The sequence below is a fragment of the Podarcis vaucheri genome (assembly GCF_965113315.1).
Source record: "Podarcis vaucheri genome assembly, chromosome: 2".
Taxonomy (NCBI): domain Eukaryota; kingdom Metazoa; phylum Chordata; class Lepidosauria; order Squamata; family Lacertidae; genus Podarcis; species Podarcis vaucheri.
This window is the reverse complement of record NC_138760.1, coordinates 119,933,598-119,955,906: the sequence shown is the minus strand read 5'-3', so window position 1 is coordinate 119,955,906 and position 22,309 is coordinate 119,933,598. Positions and strand designations below refer to the sequence as shown.

General features: G+C 48.7%; 2 protein-coding genes across 6 annotated transcripts in view; both read left to right on the top strand.

The window, feature by feature from the left end:
- LOC309524957 (E3 ubiquitin-protein ligase TRIM7-like) overlaps positions 1-22,309 on the top strand; it is an 80,483-nt gene that overhangs the window by 12,214 nt on the left and 45,960 nt on the right. The window contains exons 8-9 of one of the 5 annotated variants that reach the window (XR_014216037.1): positions 7,459-7,477; positions 7,582-7,711. The exons of 1 other annotated variant lie outside the window; for it this stretch is intronic. The gene's annotated coding sequence lies outside the window, so the exon portion shown is untranslated. Of the gene's footprint in view, positions 1-7,458; positions 7,478-7,581; positions 8,664-22,309 lie in introns of those variants that run through there. 3 more of the 5 variants (XM_082210220.1, XR_014216035.1, XR_014216038.1) reach the window with 3 other exon arrangements.
- LOC309527524 (uncharacterized protein) lies at positions 191-22,309 on the top strand. The gene is made up of 14 exons (XM_082214350.1): positions 191-664; positions 1,163-1,258; positions 1,564-1,794; positions 2,147-2,169; positions 3,210-3,331; positions 4,298-4,330; positions 6,951-7,451; positions 16,597-17,078; positions 17,583-17,678; positions 17,968-18,198; positions 18,531-18,553; positions 19,805-19,926; positions 20,584-20,616; positions 21,570-22,309. The coding sequence occupies exons 1-14, from the start codon at positions 236-238 to the stop codon at positions 22,082-22,084; spliced, it is 2,937 nt and encodes a 978-aa protein (XP_082070476.1). The 5' UTR covers positions 191-235; the 3' UTR covers positions 22,085-22,309.

Below are 22,309 nucleotides of genomic sequence, written 5' to 3'. Positions count from 1 at the left end.
GGGAAATGGTTCCATAAACGAGCAGCCACCAAGGATGAGCACTCCATTTCAATTAAATAAATAAATTTATTTCCACCATACCAAAGCTGCTCGGGGCTCTACCCAACTCCAACGCAGCAGAGATCCTGAGTAATCGCACCTGAATTTCCAGGAAAGGGAACACGCCCATTTGCAGACGCAAAAGGGAGAAAACGAAACCAGCTCCCTCTCTCCCTCCCTTCCCGGTGACTCCGCCATGGCGGCCGCCCGGGGTCCCGTCCGGGATCTCCGCGAGGAAGCCACTTGCTCCATTTGCCTGGAGTATTTCAGGGATCCAGTGATCATTCATGAATGCGGGCACAACTTCTGTCGATCCTGCCTGATCCAGTGTTGGGAGAAATCCGAGGGAGAGGCTTCCTGCCCTCAGTGCAGGGAAAATGTTGAGCAAAGCAGCATCAGGAAAAACCAGCAGCTGGCAAATTTTGTAGAAATAACTAAGAAATTCAGCCATCTGGGGGGGAAAGAGGAAGGAGAAGGAAAGGGAATGGTCTGTGAGAAGCACCAGGAGCCCCTGAAGCTGTTCTGCAAGGAGGACGACATCCCCATCTGTGTGGTGTGTAATGTATCCAAGGAGCACAAAAGCCACGAGGTGATTCCTCTAGAGGAGGCGTCCCAGGAGTACAAGGTGGGAAAAGGCAGTGGGTCTTTCTTGGGGGTGGAAGAGCTGCAGACAAGAGGGGCTTCCAATAATGATAATGATGATAATGATCATATTGTAATGTATTCTCTCAACTTGCAGCCCAAAAGGTATTCTCCTGATACAACTAAACTTCTAAAAATTAATACAATAAACATTTATTTTTATTTTTGAGGGATTAAAGTGCCCCCAGTGACCCCCTGAATGCAGGCTGCAGTAACTCCCCTGGGACGAAAGATTACAACATCTAGGATTAATTTAGTAAAGAGGAGGGGGGACATGTTGGAGGTGTGGTCAGTGTGAGGGACAAATAGCAAAACCCCCATGTTTCTCAGCTCTTGATATAGGGCAGCCCCATTTCTTCCTCATCTGGTATGAAAAAGGGGAACCTCTGCAAAAGACCCAAGGATGTGGGGCAGGGAGTTGTGTTAATGTTGTTGTTTTAATGTGTAGCACAGCCCAACTTGGACTTTGTTTTCTTTTCAGGATCAGATCAGAAGCTGCCTAGACAATGTGAGGAAGGAGAGAGAGAAAATTCTAGTATTTAAAGCAGACACAGAAAAGGAAAGCCAAGACCTGCTTGTAAGTATCATTGCTACTTTAAGGTGAAAAAGTGCTATAGTCTAGAATCAATATCTGGGGGGGGGGGGGAGAATATGGAATACAGAAAGTGGTTTCTTTTTGAACAGCCTGATTCTCCACAGAGCATGAAAGACCATTTGAAGGAGGTGGTGGACTTGTAAGTTTTTACGGAGTTCTTTCTCTGCTGAATCTGTCAGAATTGGCCTTCTAAGGGAATTCGGATAACTGGCCTCTTCATCCTGCAAGAGCAGACTAGATGCCTGATCTTGGCCCACTGTTCTCTTCTTTCAATCTCCTTGCTGCAGAAACAAACAGGTGCAGAGAGGGAAAAGATGGTGGCTGAGTTCAGGCGACTGCACCAGTTTCTGGAAGAACAGGAGAAACTTCTTCTGGCCCAGATGGCAGAAGTGGAGAAGGAGATTGCAGCCCAAAGGGAGGAGCACCTGGCCAGACTCTCCAGGGAACTCTCCTCTCTTGACAGCCTCATCCGGGAGATGGAGGAGAAGCTTCAGGAACCAGCGAGTGAACTCCTGCAGGTGAGGCCTCATCCTGATGCGAGAGGGTGGAGGGTGCTGCTTCAGACTATAGGCAGGATAACATGCCCCCCCCCCCCGCAAAGAAGCTGCTGCAAAGAAAACAATTGGTACATGAAGGGTGAAAGGCTTGAGTCCTGGGGTTGCAAAAAGGGCCCTTCTAGATCAAACCACAGGCCCCTTCATTCTAGAATTCTGTTCTTGCATTGGTCAACCAGAGGTCACTGGGAAGCCTAAAAAACAGTAGTGCTCTCCCAACCTGTGATTCCCAGCAATTGTCGCTCAACTGCTTATTATTTATAACTGACCGCAGAAATTGCTCCACTGACATCTTTCTTTCTTTCTTTCCTTCCAGGATATCAGAAGCTTCTTGCAGAGGTAAGTGATGGAAAACCCCTGCCTTATTATATTGTTACAAAAGTTCCTGTTTAACAGGTGGGAAACTCACTCTTCAGTTTCTCCTTCCAGAGATAATTTAGGACTCCACCATCCATTTAACAAGATCGCAAACCAAAACAGGGACATGTTTTCTTAGTCATTTGTAGCTATTGGTCCCATCTACAATCACAGACAGGAAGCTATTCCCATTGCATATTTCTGAAGGTCGTTCTCTGTGATGGATTCATTTCCTCTGCAATTGATACAAAAAGGGGAAACACCCCAAAGGGGCTTGTAAACATCTTCACTATAACTTACCCTTAAATTTCCAGTGTCTTTCTGGCTTCTGCAGGTTCTTCCTCAGACATAAGAATGTGAGAAAGGGCCCTGCTGGATCAGGCCAGTGGCCCATCTAGTCCACCATCCTCTTTTCACAGTGCTTAACCAGAAGCCTGTGGGAAACCTGTGATCAGGATCCGAGCCCCAGAGGACACTCCCCTTCTGTGGTTCAGAGGCACCACTGCCTTTGGCATCATGAATAGTAGCCGCTGAGAGCCTTGTTCCCCAAATAACTTCAATTTTTTTTAAATCTTCCATGTTTAGAACAGACAGATTTAATTTCAGATATTCCTCTCTACTTAAATGTAAGCACTGGGCTACAAAATATTAATAATTTTAATCATTTGAAATGCTTCACTAAAACTGATGTAGTTCTAAATCTCTAAGGACCTTGTATTCTTAATTTTTCCTCTAAATATTAATTTGCATATATCAGCTTCTTTACCTTCAATCTGATCTTCATATATTTCCTTCAGTATATTATGGAAGCAGGTGTGTGTAGCAGTTTTCCTTCACCTTCCTAGATGCTCTGTAGATCCACACATTATCTAGATGTTCCCTTTTGCCATAGGAAAATCCTGCTCCCTAGTCTTCAGGATATATATCTATCATGCCTTTATCATCAGGATGAGACGCCTGCCTTGTCAGAAAGCTCCTTGCATTGGAAGGAAGGAGGGTTGACTTTGTTCTTCTCCTCCCAGGTCTCAGGAAAAGGGGAACTTAGAGGATCCTCCTGTGCCTTTTCCTCCTGCCCTGAAGTGGAAGATTTGGGACTTCTGTGATATTAATCCCTTCCTGGAGGGAGTCATGGAAAAATTCAGAGGTAGTAAAGAAGGGCTGAAAATATTTTATACTGGACATTTAAAATGGTTCATGAAAGGCTCCATGTCATTAGCAGTGCCAGGAAAGTGGAACGCTTATTTATTCTCTTTCAATATCTAGAAGTCACACTTTCCTATGCAGATGACTCACAACTGATTTTTCTTATGAAATTGAAAGAGGGGGATAAGCCCTTCTGCCTGGGCTCTGGAAGCTCCTGCGAGATCTTGGGGGAGCCTCCCAGATTCCAGTCAGCAAGGTAAAGGGCTTGAAAGTTCTTGCCATGAAGGGTTTGGCCACCGTGCAAATCACCTTACTGGGCTCTGAAAGGTTCCTGCGAAATCTCGTGGCAAGGGATGATTCCAGGTATCGTTCTGACTTTGCACAATTTGCCTTTATGCACAATCTCCAGGAATGTGAGCCTCCATTAAGTTGTGAATTGTCTGTAAAAAGTTGTTCTTGACCTCTGTACATCTCTCAGCCAGGCTTCGGGTGCTTTCACGTATCTCACCCATTTCTCAAGTAGCCTCACCTACAGATTTTTGGGCATCTCTCCTGTTTCTTTGGCCCTGAGATTGATGTAAGGGAGGCAGAAGGAGGGAAGGAGGGGGGCTGTCCAGGAGCCAGCCAGGAGCAGAGGGGACTGGGGTTGAGGCCTCCCATCCTGGAACAGGCATGTCTGGATCTTGTTGCTGATGGGGAGATCTTCTGGGGGTCCTGCTCCTCCTCCCAAGATTTGGGCAGGCCTGAACCTTGACATGACCTTACGCAGGATAGCCAGTAGGATGAGTTTCAGATAGTTTTAACTGCAACTCCCATAATCTCCAGCTGGCGTGGCCTGTGGTTAGGGATGATGGGACTTGTAGTCCACAACACCTGGCTACAAGCTCATGAGCTCATATTGTTCATTCCAGGTTTGTGATCTAAATGATAGTGTGAAGCTAAATCTCTGTTCCCTTTCCTCTTCCAGACACTGTGGAATATGGACTTCAGCTTCAAAAAGGTACATTTAATAATAATAATACCGTATTTTTCGCCCCATAGGACACACCACCCCATAGGACGCACCTAGGTTTTTTTTGGGGGGGGAATAAAGGGAAAAAAATTATTTCCCCCCCAGCGTGGGGCTGCCGCGGGGGGAGCCCGAGCTTCCCCCAATCCCAGCCCCGAGAACAGCCTGCTATCCGCAAGCCTAGGGATGCCAGCGGTAAGTCGCGCTGGTCTCCCCAGGCTTCGGAATGCAGGCAGCTCTGCGCAGCCATCGGGAGGCGGGCGCGAAGTGTTGCCGGTCTCCCGAGGGTTGCGCAGAGCTTCCTGAAGCCTGGAAAGCGAGAGGGGTCGGTGCGCACCAACCCCTCTTGCTCTCCAGGCTTCAGCGAAAGCCTGCATTCACCCCATAGGACGCACACACATTTCCCCTTCATTTTTGGAGGGGAAAAGGTGCGTCCTATAGGGCGAAAAATACGGTAATAATTTATTTATACCGTGCTGTTTCCTCAGCCATTTCAAGATCAAACAGAGCCAGAACTTCTAGAGAGGGGCATCCGCTTCTCAACAGACCAGGCCACTGCAGCTCTTCCATCCATGCCTTATTTCCCAGAGGCATCTGTTCCGTGAGAGCAGCGTGCTGGGCTAGATGGGCTCTTGGCCTGATCCTGCAGACTCTTAGGAAGCCCCCAGCCCAGGATGGCTGGCTTTTCTGTGCCGAATCTCAATAAGACACAGGGGTGGTGTGAAGCCAAAGGCTCCCGGCACATGAGGGGGAAATATCCCTTTGAGCCATACAGGATCCCCACACCTTTTATGTGAGAGTAAGGTGTAAGAGTGGGAAATGCATGAACACAAATAGCTCAGAAAATGACTGCCACTACTTTTGGGGGCTAGAAGGTGAATGGGTTCTGGTGTCAGTGGAGATAGGTGGGGGCTGCCTGAGTGTGAACTCCAGAGGTCCGGCTTCCCTGCAAGATGGGGGTCTTCCCTCAGTTTTTGTGTTGGAGGGGAGACATGACTCTGCTTAAACACGATGGCGGACTAGAGAAACCTGTGTAACTTAAAAGAGCAGGGCAGAATTGCACCACAGACCAGGGGGAAAGGCTCAATGGGAAGACAGAAGTCCAGTCTGGCCTGATCCTGGACACCACAAAAAGGGAATCATAAGAGCTGGAAAAGGGGCAGCAGGTGGCAGCATAAAGATAAACTTACTTATCTTTAAAATTATATTCTGTGATTCTTTCAAACAACAGCAGTGAGTAAAATGCATAACGGCCAATCAATACAACAATAAACTAGAAAAACCAATTACATTTAACAAAAAAACGCACTGGCAACATCCAGTATCACATTTAATTTCCAAAGGCTGATATATAAATGCGTGTCTTTAAAAAGAAATTGCCTGACAAACTTTCCATAACATGGCAGGAGCGGGGCGGGGGGAGGACTGCAGAGCAGATCTTATTCCTAATGTCCACCAGCCTGACTAATTTTTAAATGGGTTTCTCATGATGCTTCCACTGCCCCCCCTTTTCCATAAATGTGAGGAACAGTGAAGAAAAAGACGAGTCATATAGCCAATCAGGTCTGGGGAGCCAGGATGGGGTCTTTGCGTTGAAGGTGACAGGTGGGAATGGTGCTTCCTAGGTTTTACTGGGTTTGGCTATAATAAAGTTATATATATCTTTTTAAAAATAAAAAATTAAACATTTCTCGCCTTTTATCTTGGGCTTGCAACAATAAATGCATTAACACAATTCATAGGAAAAGAAAGCCTTTCATATCAACGAAGTTTGTTCTTGCTTGACGGCTCCTGTCAAGAATTTTAGACAGGGAATATGAATCAGAGAATGCAAATACCTTTTTATGTATTGTTGTTCTTTTTATGTGGAACTATGTGGAAGGATGGGCTATAACATTACATTAAATATGTAACTGAAAATTGAATGGTGGTTTCAGGGAGAGCAAGAGCACCTCCTGCCAGTTTTACCTGTCCTGTCAAGCATGGTCTGGCATGTGATGTGAGGTAAAAGATTAAGGTGTGAATTAGGGAGTCCCTGCTTGGACTCCCTTCTGCCATGAACTGTAGGGGGGGTGGCCTTAGAGAAGCCACTGTCTCTCAGCCTTAGTCCTCCCATCTGAAAAATGGGCATACAGTGTTACCTCTGGTTGCGAGCGGGATCCGTTTCAGAGGCCCGTTTACAACATGAAAAGGTCACAACCCGTAGCGGCGTGACTGCGCATGTCATTTTGCGCATTTGCGCATGCGCGATAGGCGAAACCTGGAAGTAACCCTTTCTGGTACTTCCGGGTCGCCACAGGACGTAACCTGAAAGAACGTAACATGAAGTGGACGTAACCAGAGATACCACTGTACCAAAATTGACTTAACTTACAGGGACGTTGCAAGGGTCCTATGTGGATAATGTGTGTTAAGTACTTTGAACCCTTGAAAGAACTGCAGATGTTTCAGGAATCATTATTAAGAACTTGATGAACATCCCTGTCTCAAATGTAGAGTCATGGAGTCGCTGTTCATTTCATGGGGGATGCTACTTCTGTCATGTGGCTAAAGAAAAGTCAGCTTTCCAGTTGAGGTCGTTTTTCTTCTCTTTCCTCCTCTGCCCTCACAGAAAACATAACTTTGGATCCAGACACAGCACATCCCCTCCTCATCCTGTCTGAGGATCGAAAGAGTGTGAGACGGGGAGAAGTGCGTCAAGACCTGCCAGACAACCCTGAGAGATTTGACACATATGACTATGTGCTGGGATGTGAGGGTTTCACGTCAGGCAGACATTTCTGGGAGGTCATTGTGGGAAGAGAGGAGAGATGGGAGGTGGGGGTTGCCAGAAAGTCTGTGAAGAGGAAGGGTTTTCTCTCTTTTTTTCCTAGGGACGGGATCTGGGGTTTGGGAAAGTGGCTTGGTGAGTTATTCTCCCCCCACGAGGACCCTGTTCCAAGTGAGGAGCCCAAGAGGATCCGAGTGACTCTGAACTGTGAAGGGGGACGGGTGTCCTTTTACGATGCAGATACAGCAACCCTTCTCTACTCATTCCCGGCAGCCTCCTTCTCAAGAGAGACCATCCTGCCCTGGTTTTATGTGAGTGAGAAAGGAAACCTGAGACTCTCTTGACTGAGAGTGCAGACAGACAAGCGTATATTTATTGCCATCACGACATATTCAGTCGCCTCTTCTGATTGGAGCTGACAGGAACAAGGAGAAACCGTATTTGCAGAACTGTGATTGGCTATCCCTTGTGTCAATCATGATGCAACTCTCCTTTCTCAGGCCAGCTTTGTAAATGACACTGATTGATTGGGTCCCCTGTCAGTCCGCAAACTTGCCTGTTCTCTCTCACTTGGGAATGGGCTATTTCTCTCAGTGCAGTAGGTGCAAAGGGGGAAAGAGGCAAGAAAATAATTTAGGAAACAACAGCAACTGCACACACATTCCTGTTTCGAAGTAGTTCTCTCTCCAACCCCCAAGTCTGAGTTAAGATTTCTATAGACAATACCATCATCTTTTCTGAATAAAATCAGAGTTCTGCATGTGCATCACTTAAAACCTCAGATTCCTTTTCCTCCCCCCAAGCCTCCACTGTCATGGAGATGGAAGTTCCAAAATTCCTTTTTTTTTGCTGCTACTCAGGGAAGCTTATATGGCAATTCAACAAAATCAGAAACCAGTTTTTTTAGTTGAGTACAGTCGGCCCAAAACTCACACACAACTTACTTGTATGATCGCAGCCTGGAGCCCTTCGTCAAAACACAAATTAATAAATGGAAAGAGGGTGAGAGACTAGGAAATATTGTTGGAAGGGACTGTGAGAGATCTCTCCAGAGCCCAGAAAGCAATGGGTGGTGGCGGCGGGGGCTTTGGCAGTGGTGGAAAGAGTTTCTAAGTCCACCTTGCTTTCCAGCAAGAAAGGTTACATAAAACTCTCAAGATTTGTTGCTTCGAACAAGTAGGGATGGTTGCTTGGGGGGCATTTTCCGGGGTCTTCCTGACTTATGCAATACCGCCTTTGCATGCTGACCCCAGAAACGTAACGCCCCACGCAGGTTTTCGGCCTTGATGTAACGAAATCCCCTCTGATGGTGAAGACCCTCTGTCAGAAGTTCTGAGGAGAGAACAGTGACAATCTAGAGGATTTCAGGAGCAGGTGGTAAATTCCCATGTATACAATTATTTTCTCCAAGGTGGTTTGTAATGAATAGTCAGATACTTATTTGTATTTTTAGAGATGATCTTTTCTTATATTTTTGTATAATGGGCCTGAAAGAATTTGGGGATATGTTTCCTGTGCTAACATGTTTGATTCTATTAATGATTGTACTTGTTGCTCCTGTGGTGTTTCAAACTCAACAGTATAATATCCATTCCCCATGACACTTCCTCCAGGGATTTTAGGAGGGTGATCTCCTGTTTTATCCTCAGAGGAACCCTGTGAGGTAGAAGAGGCTGAGCTGAGAGACTTAGAAAAAGGAGACACATTCAAGTTCATGGTCAAAAGGCATTTGAACCTGGGCCTTGTCATCCCAAGTCCAACACACTGTGCACTCAGAATTTGAAATCTTAACAAGGGTCCTGTCAGGGAACTGACATTGGAGCCAGAGCTGGAGGTGAGGCTCTCAAGCGATGCTGGAGAAGGGCCCAGCAGGGGGAGAGGCGGCTCACCAGCTGGGGAAGGAAATCTGCGTAACACCAGGGATAAAGGGGGGCAGATGGGAGAATCGGCGAGGGGGCTCCAGGACTCCTCGCCGGAGATCAGCGAGGAGAGCACGGGTCCTCCGCTACCCACGCCCTCCCTGCCCAGAAGACTTCCGCGCAGGGAGAGTAGGAAGAGACTTGGAGTCAAACAACTTTTATGCTGGAAAAGGTTTAAGAAACGCCCACTGACGGATTCTGCTAGCGACTGAACAGCCACGAAGTGTAGGGCTGTCCAGACAGAAAAGGTTTAACAAGGCAAACTAGCCAGGAGTGGCACCAACCTGCGCACGAGTAACCCCTACAGTTATTACAGGTCCCTTCAGAGATGCGCTTGAAAGCCCTCCCTGCAAAGCTCCTCTCTATGTTCTAGCTCCTCTTCAGACCTTCCTGTGTCGACCCTGAATGTCTGCAGGAGGAGTCAATCCAGTTTGAGTGAGTGGCTGATTTCAGGGGCTTCCCTGCATAAGCTCATATTTTGCACCTGGGTCCATTTCTGGATCTCAGCATTCCGATTAAAAATTGAAGCAAATTCCCCAAGTCTGAAGTCTGCCCATACCTTGCTTGAGGGAATCCCACCACCAGGAGAGAAGTGTGTCTCAGCCATATCTGCCAGGTCAGTGAGAGAGCAGGTATCCTATTGCAGTGTTTCCCAACCGGTGTTCCGCGGCACACTAGTGTGCCGCGAGACGTTGCCTGGTGTGCCGTGGGAGGGAGGCGGGCGAGTCGGGCGGCAAGAGGCGGGGCGGCGGCAGCGAGGAGAGGCCGCCCAGCGCGGGGCTCTCGCCGTCTGCCTGCCTGGCTGCCTGCGTGGCGCTGACGTCACGGGGCTGTAACGTGCCCCACATAGGCACACGCGGGGCGGCGAGCGAGCTCCCTCCCACATCCCATCGCCGGCTCTGCACCAGGCGGTAGAGCTTGGCGAAGTCGCCGCATTGGAAGGCCAGCAGTGCGCGCACCTTGGCCAGGCTCTTGCCCGCCTGCGCCTCCAGGCACGGCGCCTCGGCATCGGGCGGCAGCGAGCCCAGGAAGCGGCCCAGCTGGCCGGGGTCGCCCGCCTGCAGCAGCGCCTCGCACACGCATGAGACCTGCTCCGCCGAGAAGCGCGGCGAGCACGGAGGATCGGGCGCGGCGGAGGCCAGCCCCGCGCTTGGAGAGGACGCAGCAGCCGTCGCCAAACCTGATCCTCCTCCTCCTGCTCCGCCGCCGTCCTCTGGCTCTCGGCTGGGAGGAGCCTGCGGCGACGGGGCGGGCGCAAAAGTTGGCGCGCCTCCTCGGCAGCGCCTTCGTCCTCCTCCTCCTGCCTCTGCTCTCCTCCGGCGGCGGGGGAGCGCCGCTCTCCCTGGCCGGGGGGCTCGGCGGGGCCCGCGGGGAAGGAGGCCATGTTCGCGGCGCGCGGGATCGCGGCCCCCCTCGCCTGCCTCCGGCCCGCTCCCCTCCCCCTGCGCGCTGCCCTAGCCGTGCGGGTCTCCTCCCCCTGCGCCGCCGTCCCCTTTCCACATCCTAGGAGCCGCGGTCCGCCTTCCGCCCCCGGGCTGCGGCGCGGCTCCCGGCCCGGGCTGGCCTCCGCCTCCTGGGACGCGCGCCCACCCCCGCGGCCCCCCAAACTTCAGAGCAACTCTCCAGACGCTTCCCCCCCGGCTCGGTCTCCCTCCTTTCCACTTCTCTTCCCCCCTTCCTTCCTTCCCTCTTTCTTTCTCTTTCTCTCCCACCCGCCTTTCCTTCTATTAACTTTCCTTTCCCCTTCCCATGTAGAACAGTCCCTGCAAATAAAAACCTAGCATATTTGGAAGAGGGATGCTAGCCTAAGCATTACCTTCTATGCTGTTACTATTTTTTTTTTTTTTTTTACATAAGTAAAAAGTGACCTTTCCCCATCTGGCATGGTGGTGTGCCTCGAGATTTTTTTCATGAAACAAGTGTGCCTTTGCCCAAAAAAGGTTGGGAAACACTGTCCTATTGACACCCTACTTTTTAAACATACAGTCAGTTGTGGGCAAATGGAAGGGGGGAAACTAAAAGAATGCCAATTGCAATAGTTCACCCACCCCCCTTTCAACATAAGCATTGCAACCTGTGCCGAACGGATGTGGTGTACAAATAGGGAGAGGCGTTTTAATTCAACATTTTTATCATAGTCACCCAAACGGCAATTCTCAAATTGGAAGAAACCAAAGCAGCACACCTTGGGTTGCATACGCTTCAGGTTACAGACTCCGCTAACCCAGAAATAGTACCTCGGGTTAAGAACCTTCAGGATGAGAACAGAAATCGTGCTGCAGCAGCAGGAGGCCCCATTAGTTTCAGGTTAAGAAGACCTCCAGAATGAATTAAGTTCTTAACCTGAGGTACCACTGTATTGTTTACATTATTTCTTTAGGTATGACATAATTGGTTCCCAATCTTTCTTAAACTCTATTGTCTTTGTCTCAAAGTCTTTCAGTTAGTTTTGCCATTTTAGCATATTCCATCAGTTTTCCTTGCCATTCTTCTTTAGTTTGTACTTTATTGTTTTTCCATCTTTGGGCTAGCAACATCCCAGCCGCAGTTGTGGCATACATACAAACTTTCTGCTTCTCTTTTGGCAAATCTTGACCTAAGATTCTTAAGAAGAAAGCTTCTGGTCTTTTGCTAAAAGTTATCTTAAACATTCTTTTCATTTCATTGTATATAATTTCCCAATAATTTTTAATTATTTTACATTTCCATATGAAAAAATGTGTCTTCTTTTTTTTTTACACTTCCAACATTTGTTGGAGCTAAAGCAGCACATCTTTCTTATCTCTTCTGAGCTCTCTGGAGCAAAGAGGAAATTAAGCCTTCAGCCCTGTGCCCACTTCCCATGGATATGCCCCTTACTCTGAGTAGATATAGGAGTACCCTTTATTTTCTGGATACAGACCAAAAGGATTAGCTCACAGGTTTTGGTGATTGCCTAGAGAAAGGACCTCTTCACACAGCACATCATATGACTTTGGCCACTGGCTTACACACCCTTTTAAAGTTGGCAAGATGAAAGGTTTGAGACCAAAAGCCCGTTCCTGTTGATCACCTCCACATCTTCAGCTTATTCAGAGGTAGACTGCCTCTGCGCCAGGAGGTTTTATTGAGCAGGATGCTAAATTCCTGTTGAAATTAGGCTTTCCCAGCACCTTTTCCCCTCTGCAGAGTTGAGAGACACCCATGAGAATAGTCCACCCTCAGATGTTGATGGATCCAAGTGGCTCTGGAGGATTTTCCGGATGATATGACTGGCACTTCTGTTGAAGCCCTGGTCAATCTGGTCAAACATCCAGTTGAAGCCCTGGTCTAACATCTGGTCAAACATCCAGATAGCTCAGGATATACGTAATAAAAATAATATTTATTATTTATATCCTTCACAATGCCTCTCCCAATTTGTGATGCCCATTTGGCCTTGTGGTTAGTGTGTACATTGGGATAAACTGCTGCTCATGCTACTTTTTGGTTTCCTCCCAGAACATCCACCCCAAAAAGTTTTCAGAACTGTCCCCTCAGCCTTTTATTCAGTGACAGACCCTTCTGCAAAATGTCAACACACAGACAGCAGGTATCATAATCCACAAGGATCCAGATTATGAAACTGAAAACAGATTTGGGTGGATTTGCAATAGCCTCAATTGTTTTGCCTTCATTTTTACACTTGAACATAGACCCAAATTAAGAAGGGGACCCTCAGTTCAGCATGGATCAAATGAAACGTCAGAGAAAAATGTTTAGCACATCAACACTGAAATTTTTTTTAAAGTGTGATTTGTAAAGAATTTTATGAGGAATGTGTCAACCACCAAACAAGAATAATTCAGCAGTATATAAAGATAAAAAGTATCACAAGTGAAAAGAGTGAGAACTCTTCCCACACACCAAAAAATAAAAAATAAATATAAAAGGTTCCATGGTTAATGTTAATTTTTCTGAGAGGATGGACATACTGGAGACATAGGCGCCGACTCCATGGGGCTTGAGGGGGCCCGAGCCCCCTCAAAAATTCGTTTGGGGGGGCTCAGCCCCCCCAATAATCTCGGGCGGCGGTGGGCGCATCCGCGGCTTTTATAGGGCGCCCGGCGCGCACCAGCTCGATAACGGACACCGGCGCGGCGGGGGGCGGCCGGCCTGTCTCCTTGGCAACCCCATTGAGCAGCGCCGGCTCCCCCGGGAGGGCCATCCCCCCGCGCCGCCGATCGCCAACACCGCCGACGCTGTGGCTGCCCGAGCCCGAGCCTGAGCCTGAGCCCGACCCGGAGCCCGAGCCTGAGCCCGAGCCCGACCCGGAGCCTGAGCCTGAGCCCGAGCCCGAGCCCAAGCCCGTCAGTCAGTCAGGAAGGAAGGAAGGAGAAATGGGGAGGGAGACGAGCAGGGACGCGGACTTATAAAAAATATTGGGGGGGCCGGGAAAGCTCGTGAAATGTAAATAAGCTCATGAATATGCAAATAAGCTCATGAATATGCAAATGAAGTGGCGCCGCCCCCTCGTGAGCGAATAGGGGAGAGCGTGCTGCTGCCTATTAATCAGCTCCGGAACAGCTGATATGCGGGAAACCTGGGGCTAGAGGCAGAAGCCCCCGCCCCCGGGGATTCCCCTGTTCTCGCGGGGGACGGCCGGGGCTCTCCAGCTAGGGCGCGCGGCTGGCTGGCTGGCTGGGGAGGGAGCAGGTGGGGAGGAGGCGGGGGACGGCAGCAAGGGCGCCCGAGATTATTGGGGGGGCTGAGCCCCCCCAAAAATTTTTTTGAGGGGGCTCAAGCCCCCTCAAGCCCCATGGAGTCGGCGCCTATGGAGACGAGGGAGGAAAATTGCGCGCAGGGTGAAGAAAGGAGAAGGGCGAACGAGACGAGCTTCCAACCCAAAAAAGGGCTGGAAGACTGGGAGGATGCAGGATCGGGAAAGAAAGTGACGCCTTCCCCGCCCGCGACGTCACCCGCTTGTCATTGGCAGCGCAGCCACGGAGGACAGCTGCGCGGCTAGCAAGGTGTGCCGCGTAGAGCGCGGCCCTTGTGTGGCCCGGTGGCCAGGCAAGCTTGGGCGGGGACCCCCATGCAAATCTAAGACGGGAGAAGAGGGCAGAGCAAAGGGGGTCCCTTCCCCAACCTCCGGCTCTGAGACTTCCCTGCGCCCCAGAAAAGCGAAAGGATTTTCTCTTCTTCTTTTTTTATAAATATTTTATTAAGGTTTCAAATACAAAGTTAGAAACATACACTGAAGAAAAAAGTAAAAGAACAAGAAAAAGAAAAAAAGAAAAAGAAGAAAAGAAAACCAACCATTCAACACATTTTTTATATAACTAACTGGACTTCCTCGCATCTCCCTTACCCTGCATTCTTTATAATAAAGATATCAGCAAATTATTACCTTGTTTCGTACCTTATTTTGTACTTTTCAAATACTATACCTCTAAATTTAAGATACTTTTCATCAGTTACTTATATCTTAAATTAAACATAGTATTACCTTAGATTTTGACCTTTTCTTACTTAAAATATAATTTCCTGTTTCCCAAATCTAATTGCTGAAGCTATAGTTTCCGAATCGTGTAAATTTTTAACATTCATACAACTTATATTGTTTTTGTAAATAGTCCTTAAATTTTTCCCAGTCCTCTTCCGTTGTTTCTTCTCCCAAATCTCGGATTCTGCCAGTCATTTCAGCCAGTTCCATGTAGTCCATCAATTGCGTCTGCCACTCTTCCAGTGTGGGCAAATCTTGTGTCTTCCAATATTTTGCGATAAGTATTCTTGCTGCTGTAGTTGCATACATAAAGAAAGTTCTATCCTTCTTTAACACTTTCTGGCCAACAATGCCCAAGAGGAAGGCCTCTGGTTTCTTGGGAAAGGTATACTTAAATACCTTTTTTAACTCATTATAGATCATTTCCCAGAAGGCCTTCACTTTTGGACAAGTCCACCAGAGGTGAAAGAATGTCCCTTCAGCCTCCTTACATTTCCAACATTTATTATCAGACAGGTGATATATTTTTGCAAGCTTGACTGGGGTCATGTACCACCTATAAATCATTTTCATAATATTTTCCTTCAAGGCATTACATGCCGTGAATTTCATTCCGGTGGTCCATAACCTTTCCCAGTCCTCAAACATGATGTTATACCCAATATCCGGAGCCCATTTTATCATGGCTGATTTGACTGTCTCATCCTGAGTGATTTTCTCTTCAACCTGCCCTCCATCCTCTTGCAGAAAACTCTTTGCCTGCCCTGCCCGTATCTCGTTTTTGCTTTTTAATTCCACACACGCACCCTTCGGACTTCGTGGCAATCGGGCGCGCGGGTGCGTTTCCTAAGAGAGTGAGGACCCCCGCCTCCTCCCCACCTGCTCCCTCGCCAGCCAGCCAGCCGTGCGCCCTAGCCGGAGAGCCCCGGCCGTCCCCGTCGCGCAATCGGCTGGATCTCCCTTCAGCAGGCCGTGCTCACAACTCGGCCCAGGGACCCCCCAGCAGCGGATCTCCGGCCCAGCTGAAGAATCCGGCAACAAGCCCCCTCCTCCCCAATCGCTCCGCCGAAATACGCTCCAAAACCCCCCAGATAGGCCGCCGGCCGCCAAGTCTAGTGGCGCCCTAAGCGAGGGTCTCTCCCCAACACCGCCACCTCGAACTGCGTTCTCCCGGCTACCCGAGCGAACCAGCGGCAGGACCCCGGTATGGGCCCCCCCAATATTTTTTATAAGTCGGCGCCCCTGACTGGAGATGGGATCAGTGGATGGGGGGAAAATGGAGGAAGCTGGACCTGAAGAGCAGCTTAAAAATTCAGCTGGACTGCTGGAAGATTCATTAGTTTAGAGGGGAGGATGGAGAGGAAACAGGGATTTTGTTTGAGATTACATCAGCCCACCCCCCCCCCTTGAAGCCTGAAGTTGGAAACCAGAAAGGGCAGCCAGGCCATTATTTTGTGATGGTTAATACTTTAGTTCCTGAATCCAGGTCACAGTCTCACCCTATTCATACACAAATATGCCCTTAAAACAGGATTTGCAAGCAAAAAGTCAATGGGAAGGCTTTCCCCATTTTCCTCCCTTACTTCAGAGGAATATTTGGGGTCATTGGGGGAGTCAGGTGGTGTGACTGGCAAATATCTGGATACCATTTAGCTGAGTCCAGAGGTGGTTATTGCACATCATCAGACGCGACGATTCTGTCAGAACGACTCGCTGAAAACTGGCACCGGGATGGAGGGCTGGGCTGTTCCTCCTCTGTATGTGGGGGGCTGCTAACTAGAAAGAAGATGTCAATGGAGCAAGGCGGGGGGGGGGAGGCGGGGCAATTCATTCATCAGCTTGCAAAGTAGTCTGAGGCTGACATGCTGATAGTTAAACGACAACAACAATAAACTCCACCAGCTCTCGCAGGGAAACGGTTCCTTAAAAGAGCAGCCACCAAGAATGAGCATTCCATTTAAAATAAAACATTTAAAATAAAATATATAAAACTATATATTTCCACCATATCAAAGCGGCTCGGAGCTCCACCCAACTCCCAAGGCAGCAGAGATCCTGAGTGATCGCAGCTGAATTTCCTGGATAGAAGCACGCCCATTTGCAGACGGAAAGGAGAGAAAACGAAACCAGCTCCCTCTTCCTGTCGAGGCAGCAGCCATGGCTGCTTTTGAGGGTCCCGTCCGAGATCTCCGCGACGAAGCCACTTGCTCCATTTGCCTGGATTATTTCAGGGATCCAGTGATCATCCCGGAGTGCGGGCACAACTTCTGCCGATCCTGCCTGATCCAGTGCTGGGAGAAATCCGAGGGAGAGGCTTCCTGCCCTCAGTGCAGGGAAAGGGTGGAGCAAGACAGCATCAGGCGAAACCAGCAGCTGGCAAATTTTGTGGAAATAGCCAAGAAATTCAGTCATCTGGGCGGGAAAAAGGAGGCAGAAGGAAAGGGGAAGATCTGTGAGAAGCACCAGGAGCCCCTGAAGCTCTTCTGCAAGGAGGACGAAAGCCCCATCTGTGTGGTGTGTGACAGATCCAAAGAGCACAAGGGCCACGAGGTGGTTCCTCTAGAGGAGGCGTCCCAGGAGTACAAGGTGGGAAAAGGCAGTGGGTCTTACTTGGGGGTGGAATAGCTGCAGACAAAAGGGGCTTGTAATAATAATAATAATAATAATAATAATAATTGTAATGTATTCTCTCCACTGCAGCCCAAAAGGAATCTTGAGCAGCCTGATAAAATAAACCTCTGCAACTTTATACAATAAACATTTCTTTTTCTTTTTACGGAATTAAAGTGCACCAGTGTCCCCCTGAATGCAGGCTGCAGTAACTCCCCTGGGAGGAAAAAATAAAAATCTAGGGTTAATTTAATAAAAAGGAGAGGGGAGATGTTGGAGGTGTGTTCAGTGTGGGGGACAAATAGCAAAACCCCCATGTTTCTCAGCTCTGATATAGGGCAGCCCCATTTCTGCCTCAACTGGGATGAAAAGGGGAACTTCTGCAAAAGACCCAGGGATGTGGGGCAGGGAGCAAACATAGGATTCAGCTTCCCTGTTAATCTGTAATGCAGCCCAACTTGGACTTTGTTTTCTTTTCAGGATCAGATCAGCAGCTGCCTAGACAATGTGAGGAAGGAGAGAGAGAAATTTCTAGTATTTAAAGCAGACGCAGAAAATGAAAGCCAATACCTGCTTGTAAGTATCATTTTTACTACTTTAAGATGAAAAATGCTATACAGTGGTTACATACGCTTCAGGTTACATACGCTACATACATAGCCGTTACATCCGCTAACCCAGAAATAGTACCTCGGGTTAAGAACTTTGCTTCAGGATGAGAACAGAAATCGTGTTCTGGCGGTGCGGCAGCAGCAGGAGGCCCCATTAGATAAAGTGGTGATTCAGGTTAAGAACAGTTTCAGGTTAAGAACCGACCTCCGTAACGAACGAAGTACTTTTTCTTTTTCTGTTTTTTATGGTGCAGATACAAACAGGTGCAGAGAGGGAAAAGATGGTGGCTGAGTTCAGGCGACTGCACCAGTTTCTGGAAGAACAAGAGAAGCTTCTTCTGGCCCAGATGGCAGAAGTGGAGAAGGAGATTGCAGCCCAAAGGGAGGAGCACCTGGCCAGACTCTCCAGGGAACTCTCCTCTCTTGACAGCCTCATCCGGGAGATGGAGGAGAAGCTTCAGGAACCAGCGAGTGAACTCCTGCAGGTGAGGCCTCATCCTGATGCGAGAGGGTGGAGTGTGATGCTTCAGACTACAGGCATTTCTTGGTCCTCCCCCCCCCCATTAAAATGCTGCTGATAAGAAAGCAGTACGTGAAGGGTGAAAGGCGTCAGTCCTGGGGACACAGAAGGGAGTCTGCTAGGCCCCTTCATTCTAGCATCATGTTCTCTCATTGGCCAACCAGAGGTCTCTGAGAAGCCTAAAAAACAGTAGTGCTCTCCAAACCTGTGATCCCCAGCAGTTGCCACTCAGCTGCTTAGTATTTATAACTGACTGCAGAAACGGATCCACTGACATCTTTCTTTCTTTCCCTCCAGGATATTGGAAGCTTCTTGCAGAGGTAAGTGATGGAAAAACCCCTGCCTTATTCTGATGCTATTGGTCTCATCAAGAATCATAGCAAGGAAGCCATTCCTCCTTCCCCTCCATTACATACTTCTCCCTTTTCCCTGATGGATTCATTTCCTCTGCAATAGATACAGAAAAGGGAGACATTCCAAAGGGGCTTCACTATAACTTACCCTTAAATATCCAGTGTATTTCTGGCTTCTGCAGGTTCTTCCTCAGACATAAGAAGGTGAGAAAGGGCCCTGCTGGATCCGGCCAGTGGCCCATCTAATCCACCATCCTCTTTTCACAGTGCTTAACCAGAAGCCTGTGGGAAACCCCTGATCAGTATCCGAGCCCCAGAGGACACTCCCCTCCTGAGGTTCAGAGGCACCACTGCCTTTGTCTCAGCCATCGTGAAGAGTAGGCGCTGAGAGCCTTGTCCCCAAAACAACTTCATATTTTGAAAATCTTCCATGCTGAGAAAATAGTTCTCTCTGCTTTTGAATTATGGTGCTGGAGGAGACTCTTGAGAGTCCCATGGACTGCAAGAAGATCAAACCTATCCATTCTGAAGGAAATCAGCCCTGAGTACTCACTGGAAGGACAGATCCTGAAGCTGAGGCTCCAATACTTTGGCCACCTCATGAGAAGAGAAGACTCCCTGGAAAAGACCCTGATGTTGGGAAAGATAGAGGGCACAAGGAGAAGGGGACGGCAGAGGACAAGATGGTTGGACAGTGTTTTCGAAGCTACCAGCATGAGTTTGACCAAACTGTGGGAGGCAGTGGAAGACAGGAGTGCCTGGCGTGCTCTGGTCCATGGGGTCACGAAGAGTCGGACACGACTAAATGACTAAACAACAACAACTTTAAATGTAACCACTGGGCTACAAAATAATAATAGTTTTAATCATTTGGAATGCTTCACTAAAATTGGTGTAGTCCTAAAATCTCTGCAAAAGGACCCATTATTGTTCACTTTTCTTCAAAAAAAGGATATGAATGTATCAGCTTCTTTATCTTCAATCTCATCTTCATATATTTCCTGCCATGTATTATGGAAGCAGGTGTGTGTTGGTTTTCCTTCAACTTGTTAGGTGGTCTCTAGATCCACACGTCATCCAGATGCTCCTTTTTGCCATAGAACTCTGCTCTCAATTCTTCATGATAGATCCATGATGCCTTCATCATCAGGATGAGCCTTGTCAGAAAGCTCCTTGCGTTGGAAGGATGGAGGGTTGACTTTGTTCTTCTCCTCCCAGGTCTCAGGAGAAGGAGAACTTAGAGGATCCTGCTGCGGCTTTTCCTCCTGCCCTGAAGTGGAAGATCTGGGACTTCAAAGATATAAATCCCTTCCTGAAGGGTGTTATGAAGAAATTCAGAGGTAGTAAAGAAGAGTTGAAAATATTTTATGCTGGATATTTGAAATTGTTCATGAACGGCTCCAAGTCATTAGCAGTGCCAGGAAAATGACAGGGGTGACCTGGGGTGATTATGCACAATCCCCAGGAATGTAAGCCTCCCTCAAGTGGTGAGTGTCTGTAAAAAGTTGTACTTGACCTCTGCACATCTCTCAGCCAGACTTTGGGTGCTTTCATATCTCACTTTTGGGGCATCTCCTCTGTTCCTTTGGCCCTGAGATTGATGTAAGGGGAGCAGGAGGGAAGGGGGCTGTCCAGGAGCCAGCCAGGAGCAGAGGGGACTGGGGCTGAGGCCACCCGTCCTGCAACAGGGGTGTCTGGACCTTGTTGCTGATGGGGAGATCTTCTGGGGGTCCTGCTCCTCCTCCCAAGATTTGCACAGGCCTGAACCTTGACATCACCCCTGCCCTGGTTATGCAGGGATAGCCAGTAATGGTGTGTTTCAGATAGTTTTAATGGCAACTCCCATAATCTCCAGCTGACGTGGCCAGTGGTTAGGGATGATGGGACTTGTAGTCCACAACACCTGGCTACAATCTCATGAGCTCATATTGTTCATTCCAGGTTTGTTGTCTGAATGATGGTGTGATGCTAATTCTATGTTCTCTTTTCTCTTCCAGACACTGTGGAATATGAACTTCAGCTGCAAAAAGGTAGAGTTTGGATTTGATATCCCGCCTTTCACTCCCCTTCAGGAGTCTCAAAGCTGCTAACATTCTCCTTTCCCTTCCTCCCCCACAACAAACACTCTGTGAGGTGAGTGGGGCTGAGAGACTTCACAGAAGTGTGACTGGCCCAAGGTCACCCAGCAGCTGCATGTGGAGGAGCAGAGACACGAACCCGGTTTCCCAGATTACGTGACTACCGCTCTTAACCACTACACCACACTTCAGGGAAGCCCAACCACTTTCTTGCTTTTCATAAACTACCTGGAAGCCACGCGGCTCTCCCAGGGCTAGCGGACTGCTTGCCGGCACCCAGAAGCTTGGGGCGCGCTGAGCTCAGCACGCCCCAAGCTTCAGGATTAGCGCAGGTGTCTGCTAGCCCTGGGAGAGGCGCCTGGCTCTCCCACGGCTAGCGGAGACCTTGCCGGCACCCAGAAGCTTGGGGCGTGCTGACCTCCGCACGCCCCAAGCTTCGGGATTAGTGCAGCGCACCTGGGGGGGAAATAAATTTTTTTTCTTTATTTCCCCCCAAAAAAACTAGGTGTGTCTATACGGTAAGATGTGAATTAGGGAGTCCCTGCTTGGACTCCCTTCTGCCATGAACTGTATGGGGTGGGGCTGGCCTTAGACAAGCCACTGTCTCTCAGTCTCAGCCTCAGTCCTCCCATCTGAAAAATGGGCATACTAAGATCGACTTAACTTACAAGGTTGTTGCATTGGTTCTATGTAGATAATGTGTGTTAAGTACTTTGAACTCTTGAAAGAAATGCAAATGTTTCAAGAACCATTGTTAAGAACTTGACGGACATCCCTCTTTCAAATGCAGAGCCATGGAGTCCCTGTTCATTTCAGAGGGGATGCTGTTTCTGTCATGTGACTAAAAAAGAGTCAGCTTCCTCGTTAATGTTGTTTCTCTTCTCTTTCCTTATCTGCCCCCACAGAAAATGTAACTTTGGATCCAGACACAGCACATCCCCGCCTCATCCTGTCTGAGGATCAGAAGAGTATGAATTGGGGGAAAGTGCGTCAAGACCTGCCAGACAACCCTGAGAGGTTTGACACATATGACTATGTGCTGGGATGTGAGGATTTCACAGCAGGCAGACATTTCTGGGAGGTTACTGTGGGGAGCGAGGGGGAGTGGGCCGTGGGGGTGGCCAGAGAGTCTGTGAAGAGGAAAGGCAAGTTCATCGCTGGTCCTAAGGAAGGGATCTGGCGCATAGGGAAGTGGGGTGATCAATACAGGGTCTCCACCCGCAATGGGCGTCCTGTTTCGATTCTGGGTGGGGAGCCCAAGAGGATCCGAGTGGCCCTGAACTGTGAAGGGGGACGGGTGTCCTTTTATGATGCAGATACAGCAGCCCTTCTCTACTCATTCTCAGCAGAATCCTTATCGGGAGAGACCCTCCAGCCCTTCTTTTATGTGAGCGAGAAAGTGAACCTGAGACTCTATTGACTGAGAGTGCAGACAGACAAGCATATATTCATGGCCATCATTACACATCCAGTCTCCTCTTCAGGACTGAGGTGACAGGCACTTGAGAAACCACATTTGCCTAACTGTGATTGGCCATCCCTTATGTCAGTCAGTCTCTCTTCCTGGGCCAGCTTTTTAAATGACACTGATGGATTGGGTCCCCTGTCAGTCCCCAAACTTGCCTCTCTCCCTTGGGAATCAGCT

Coding starts and splice junctions, on each gene's coding strand:
- LOC309527524 (XM_082214350.1), top strand. CDS start 236: ATGGCGGCCGCCCGGGGTCCCGTCCGGGATCTCCGCGAGGAAGCCACT. Junction 3,332..4,297: donor AGTCATGGAAAAATTCAGAG/GTAGTAAAGAAG, acceptor TTCCTCTTCCAG/ACACTGTGGAATATGGACTT. Junction 18,554..19,804: donor ATTGGAAGCTTCTTGCAGAG/GTAAGTGATGGA, acceptor TTCTCCTCCCAG/GTCTCAGGAGAAGGAGAACT.